At 36.2% G+C, this 7,110-nt stretch overlaps 1 protein-coding gene across 1 annotated transcript in view; it reads left to right on the top strand.

The window, feature by feature from the left end:
• Positions 1-4,159: 4,159 nt before the first annotated feature.
• The window catches only part of LOC134668012 (UDP-N-acetylglucosamine--peptide N-acetylglucosaminyltransferase 110 kDa subunit), a 28,797-nt gene continuing 25,846 nt past the window's right edge, over positions 4,160-7,110 (top strand). Inside the window, exons 1-2 of the mRNA XM_063525453.1 lie at positions 4,160-4,465; positions 4,586-4,796. Coding sequence (XP_063381523.1) covers positions 4,330-4,465; positions 4,586-4,796 — 347 coding nt within the window. The 5' untranslated portion in view covers positions 4,160-4,329. The remainder of the gene's footprint in view (positions 4,466-4,585; positions 4,797-7,110) is intronic.

The following is a 7,110-nucleotide window of genomic DNA, read 5'->3' as shown; positions in this document are numbered from 1 at the left end:
CGGAAGATTTAGTTTTACAAAAACTAATATTGCACTTCGAGCAAAATAGATTTGTATCGCGAGCCTCTAGCTCAGGATAATCCTGTATAAACAACCCCACAAATTCATCACATGTTATTTTCCTTCGAGGCATTTTAAAGGCAACTTCTATTTGATTATGTTGTTACAAATAAAGATCAGTCAAGATTGACAAATGTCTAAATTGACTGATAAGGTTGCGTACCTAATAGGTAATCTTTTTAAGTACCAATCAAGTCAAGTATGGAGGTAAGATAGCATTGATATTCAATAAAATAATTATACATTTTAAGGTCGTAGGTATAAACGTTTCTCTATACGAATGTCATTTCTGTTTTTGACTGTTTTTTATAATCTTTCAGTATTGTCAAATCGTATTTGCTCCCGCGATAAAATAATAATTTGGAAAATTTGAAAAAACTGTTCAGGTCCCTTCAGAATGTTTGCTGAGGCAGACTTGCGTGAATGAATTATACGACAAAGAGATGGATATAATTAGAGACGAATTAAAAGACGCGTATATATATGTAAGTGTTGATGAAACCACAGATGCTATAGGTCGTCAAATCGCTAACGTTATAGTAGGTGCTATGCTTGAAGATGATGTTGGAACTCCACACGTGCTGTCAAGCAAATGTTTAAATGAAACGAACAATATCAGTATAACTAATACTGTAAAAAATGCCCTGGATGATTTGTGGGGCCCTGGTCACAATAAGCATGACAAGGTGTTGTTGTTATTGACTGATGGTGTGGGGTATATGTTGAAAGCTGGCAGAAATTTGAAAACACTTTTTCCGAACATTGTCCATGTTACATGTTTAGCCCATGCTCTTAACAGAGTTGCCGATCAAGTTCGTGTTCTTTTTCCAGAAGTTAACCTATTAATTTCAAATGTAAAGAAAGCATTTCGCAAATCTCCGAAAAGAGTAAAAGCATTAAGAGAAATGTTTAATGGAATTCCTTTGCCTCCAAACCCAACAATTATTCGCTGGGGAACATGGATCGAGGCTACCACTTACTACAACAAGTATTTTGATGAAATAAAAAGCGTTATAGACACATTTCGTAATTCAGACGCACAGTGCATCGTCAAAGCAAAAAAATCTTTACTCAGTGCAAAAGTTCGAAAAGATGTAAATTTCATAGCAAAGTATCTGCAAGTAATACCAGATGCTATAAATAAACTGCAGTGCCAAAATCTATCTCTTAGTGAAAGTTTGACCATAGTACAAAATACATACAAACATATATCCAAATTAATTTTGAATAAAGATGGAAAACAGATTTTAAAAAAGTTCAAAGTGGTTTTGCAGAAAAATGCCGGATATGAAGTTATGAAAAAAATGTGTGAACTGATATCGGAGAAGGAGATAGTACTAGATTCAACGATATATCGTTCTACATTTGATTACTTCCGTCGTTTTAAAAACGCACCCATTACAACAGTAGCAGTCGAAAGATCATTTAGCCAATTAAAATGGATATTTACTGCACGACGCCGCAGATTAAGAGTAGAAAACATAGAGAAAATTTATGTCGTATATTACAAAAATCACTTAAGATCAACAAAAATTAAATAATGTTGTACAAAATAAATCATGAATATTTATTTGATATGTCGATTCCGGGTCATTATTTACTAACAGAGTGTAAAGCAAGATTTATGAACATTATGCAACAAAAACTTCGTGCTATGTATGATGAACTTCTTGGAGGCTTATAATGTGTAGGCAGAAAGGTCTGTTTTTACTAAACGGGCAGTCTGTTTTACCACTTCTTTAATAAATTTATATTTGCTCCCGCGATAACGATGTATGCTAATTAGAGACCTTTCGGAAGTTTCCACCCTTCGTACTACCATGACAAACTTTCAAGACTCACTTATGCAGTATAATTCTAGTAGGTACGTGTTTGACGTGTTCTTTTGAGGCACTTGACCACCTTAAGCGGCGTTAGACTTATATGGACCCCATTGCATAACAAATTACAATTTTACAGGTGTGAACTGGCAACATCGATGCGTTTGACGTTTGCTTGGCCAATGATAATTAACCTTTTGATCGGTGTTACCAGTTTAGACTAGTAAAATCACATTTTGGTGATTTTGACGACGTGAAGCTTTTTTATCGACATTAACACGAAGGAGAAAAATGGAAACCGTTTATTTAGTTGTGTGTGACCATATATGTTAGGGCTCCTCTACACAATGGGCCAACGCCGGTCACTCCAAGGGACGCATTTATGCGTTAGAGGGAGCAAGTGATATTCCCTTGGAGTGGCCGGCGCTGGCCCATCGTGTAGAGGAGCCATTAGAGAATAGGCTAAATATAAGTGTTTATTGTACAGATGTAGTGCAATAATAAAATTGTTTTCCTTCGTATTTTCTCGGAAACTTTCGAACTTGTCTTGCTATTTCAGTCAGTCTCGGTACTACAGAAGAAATAATAGTACTACACTACAGAAAGGACACTTCCTACAAACCCGAAGTTTGACAGCGATTCAGGGTCGAATCATGCTGAGCCGAACGGAGCCGAGTTCGACCGAAGTCAGAGGGGTTACCGCGAAAACCGAAATTCGCAAATTGCGGGGATCTTTCTCTTTTACTCCAATGAAGGCGTAATTAGAGTGACAGAGAAAAATGCCCGCAATTTGCGAACTTCAATGTTCGCGGTTATAGGCCAGAGGGCCTACCGCGAACCGCGTTCGACCAGCCTCTCTGTCGCACTTGTAAATTCGTACGTAAGTGTGACAGGAAGGTAACACGCTGAACGTGGTTCGCGGTAGGCCCTCTGGAGTGTCTCCCCACTGTGGGTACAAAAAGTACTGACGTCGACTGAAGTAGCATGACAAATACGAACGTTTACGTTTCCGATAAAATACGAAAGAAAATAATTATGCGCTACATGTGTAAGTAATGGTTATAATTTTCTTCCATTCTGAGCTTTAATAAATAATAATGTATGTTCTTCCGTCCAATGTGAACTATAAGTAAATGTTGTGATCAAGTTTTTTTTATTATGATTTTAATATGATTAATTGATTATACACTTATATAGATATTTGGCCTGTTGTTTTATTTTCATAAAAATATTTTACACCACACAGTAGTCTGTATGAATCAAGCTGACTTTGTACAAAGTTGGCAGTAAGAATGCATATTATATCCATATAAGCATCATACTTGGCGTAGTTGGCATGAAAGCGTGGTCCGTCTCATGGCTCCTCTACACGATGGGCCAGCACCGGCCACTCCAAGGGACGCAGCCATGCGGTAGAATGAGATAGCAATATCACTTGCTCCCTCTAACGCATAAATGCGTCCCTTGGAGTGGCCGGCACTGGCCCATCGTGTAGAGCCATCAAGTGCACTGTGACGCTAAAAACACACGCTGTAGGCTGTAGGTACTTCGTCATAAGTGTCCCATTCCCATTCCTAGGCCAAGCAAAGAGTATACGGTTACATATTTATACTCAAAGACACCCACATTGTAAAATTTTCTATAGACATTTCGCGCCTACATTTTTTAAATTTGCCGCCTTTTATACTGACTATGTCGCTGTGCTGTGGTGCCAGAGTAGGCATATGTTATGAAACCTTTTTACGAACTTGATACACAAAATTCTGGCTACTAACAGGTAAGAGAAACCCCGAAATGCCCTAAAATGTTATTAAAGAAGTATAAAACATGTTTCTTTTTCAGTTTTAATGGCTTAGTATAATTTTTTTAGCCAGTTATATTTCAATGGATATATCGGGATGAAAAAATATATAAATAATTATTTATAACGCTAAATCTTTGCAACAATAACGTACTGATATATGTATTCATTGCAAAACAAGCAATACAATATTTTTTAAAACTGCCGCGAAAAAAAATTGTTTCACACGCCGGAAGCGCGTAAGTAAAATGAGGTTTATAGCATCTCATTATGTCTATGATAAAATGAATTATTATTGCGATTATGCATTTATAAATTCTATTACGTTTTATATAAATCTATCAAATGCTTTTTATGATGTTAATTTTCAAGAAACACTTTCTAAACGCCGTTTTTCAGTTCAAAAAATTGGAATATGACAGGAACCATAGACAACCGCAATGCAACACTTTTGACAACTGAGCAAGAAAGGTTTTCCGGTTGTAGTTCTCCGCTCCGCGTGCCCATTGATTGGCTCACGGATTTGTGGTGTTGTGGTGGAATATTCCCATGGAAAAATAGTGTTATTCGTTTTTATTTTCTCGTTTAAATGAATAATGTGTTGTTTTACATCGTATTTAATGCCAATCTAATTACATCACACGAACTATGATAACTAAAATGCAAACTCAAGCTAACGTCGCGGTGCCCCAATCTGTCACGACACAGCCTCAGCAAATAGTCGGTGTCCCCGCAAATGCCGTAATATTGAAGATGTCTGACATCCAGCAAATATCGACAGTCGGTAAGTGTAATTCAAGTTTAACCTATAACGTCTCGGATTACTGTAATCTTTAAATAGCTTTAATCTTTAAATTTTCTTGAACAATGCCTTAGCGTCAGTTTATTGTTAAAATTGTGTCAGGGCTTCTGGAACTCGCTCACCGGGAGTACCAGGCGGGTGATTACGAGAGTGCCGAGCTGCACTGCATGCAGCTCTGGAGACAGGACAGCTCCAACACGGGGGTTCTTCTGCTGCTCTCGTCCATACACTTCCAGTGCCGACGGCTGGACAAGTCTGCGCACTTTTCGACGCTGGCGATCAAGCAAAATCCACTCCTGGCGGAAGCATACAGGTAAGATGTGGTGATTTGGACGTAATGTTGCAAATGGGAGCCAACCCCACAATAAATACAAGGAAAATCGAGTCTTGGTGTTAAAACTGTTAAAAATTGAAGTAAAAATTTGAATGGAGATTTAGTGAGTTGCTTGGTTGAGTTACTTGAGTTGGTCCCGGTTGGCAGAATCCATTTTTACTTTGAATTTTTTTTTGAACACATTAAGTGTTGAAATATCAAATGCTGACATTTAGTATTTTTTTTTTGTAATAAAAACCAAACCCTTAAAGTTTTAGCACCATGAAATGTCTAATTTATAGTTTGGCAAGTCATTTGTCAATAGAGCATAGGCAGTGAGAATCATACAGTATTTTTCATATGATAGCATGACTAGCATTAAATTACCCCAAATGTATAGTTTTTTTTTTATTTGAGGGTCATTCCATAATAAACGCTACCAAGGGTTCAAAAATGAAAATTGGTTTAAGAAGTCAACACTAACCTATTTCCATAGAAAACATACCAAACCTTCACGTCAGAAAAAATACCCGAAAAAAAACCATTTTTACATGTTTTCCATGTACTTGATCGCAACGTTTTAAATGATAGGCGTAAAACTAAATTTAAACAGCGATATTGGCAAGATTAATTAAAAAGAAAATAACTGTAAACTGTTACAAATTTCTCGCAGTTATTTCAGGTAAAATATCGTAATTTTATAATTTGTCTTTAAAAATATTAAAAAGCATGGATTAATTGGTTTTTAGAAGAGTATTCTAGATTTTATTTTATTTTATTTATTCTAGACTGTGGTCTCAAAGTAACACCCGAAACGAAAAAGAGATAAAAGTATGTGTAACTTTTCCCGTAATTAACTACAGCCAAACATGTTTTGCCAAAGAAAGGCTATGATGTGAACCTATTCAAATGTGTAATAATTATTGTTTTAGCGTCTGCTTTAGTCGTATGTTTTAAAGTTTGTAGTTGTGTAACACCCGAAACGTGTTGATCGTCCGCCTGTCCGTCCCCGGCTTTTCTCCGTGGTGGTTAGTGCTAGAAAGCTGCAATTTGGCATAGATACAAAAATCAATCATGGCGACAAAGTAGTACACAAAAATTACAAAAAAAAAAATTTTTTAGGGTAGGTCCAGTACAAAATATTTTTTAATATTTTTCGTCTTTAATCCTATAGTATGGGGTGTCGTTGGATAGATCTTTCAAAATAAATAGGTGTCACCATCAACCATTTTTTGATTAAGTGAATATTTTCGGAAATATTCGAATCGAAAGAAATTAATTATGATATCTTCGAGAAACAGTTTTTATTGTTAAGATTAATGTATTTAATACTAATTCAGCATCTATTACTTATGATTTTAATCGAATTTTTTAAAAAGACAATAATGTCAATAAAATGAGCCATAATTTCGTATAAATCTGTCTTAATTTCGTACTCGTAACACCCGAAACGAATCATGAGTAACACCCGAAACAGGTAATTTATTTTATTAAAATTAAACAAAATGTGATACTAAGTGTTACTTCAGTATTTCCGTAGACTATACTAACTATTACTACTTGACATATGTAAATAAAACTGGAGGTTACTTGACAAAATTCGCTAAAATATGCATTTTGGTACTGATGGTCAGAAGGTATAGGCCAATTCGCGTAACGCCCGAAACAGCTACTTTTTAGTGATTCTCTCGTTATTGGTCTTATACTTTAATTATGTGTGTACAGGAAAAGAAAATATTATCAAAGTAGTAGATGAATCAATAGTTATAACCTCGTAGTTCATGTTACAATATCGATTAAAACCTTATTTTATGAATTCAAGTGTAACACCCGAAACGGTGGAATGACCCTCGACTGTTACTGACAAAACTAAAACAACAAAGGAGTGTATTTATAAAACAAGTAGGTATGCAGTATGTTTAAAAAACAATGACTGTGAGTCTTTGTCTGCAGCATCTAAAAAAATTCTTTATTCATCTCTTATTTCATACTTGGTCCTTGTTGTGTATGAAAGAAACCGCTGGGACACAAATGTTTGGACAATTACAGCCATGCATTGACATATATCTAAAGACGGGTCATGGGCAATACAAATGGGGCCAGTACAGTGGTGTCACACACACAAATTTGAGCCAATTGTGCAGTCTAATGCCACACTGCGATTGGTTGATGAGTTCGCATCACCCGCGCGATTGATCGCAACTGGTTGTGTTAGACTGTACAATTGGCTCAAATTCATGAGTCACACCACTGAACTAGCACCATTCTTAGTGCCTGTAAGGCCCGTCTTTACATACATGTCAATGCAGCCACG

The sequence above is a fragment of the Cydia fagiglandana genome, chromosome 10 (genome assembly GCF_963556715.1).
Source record: "Cydia fagiglandana chromosome 10, ilCydFagi1.1, whole genome shotgun sequence".
Classification (NCBI taxonomy): Eukaryota; Metazoa; Arthropoda; class Insecta; order Lepidoptera; family Tortricidae; genus Cydia; species Cydia fagiglandana.
The sequence above is the reverse complement of the archived record's forward strand: the minus strand, read 5'-3'. Positions and strand labels throughout refer to the sequence as shown.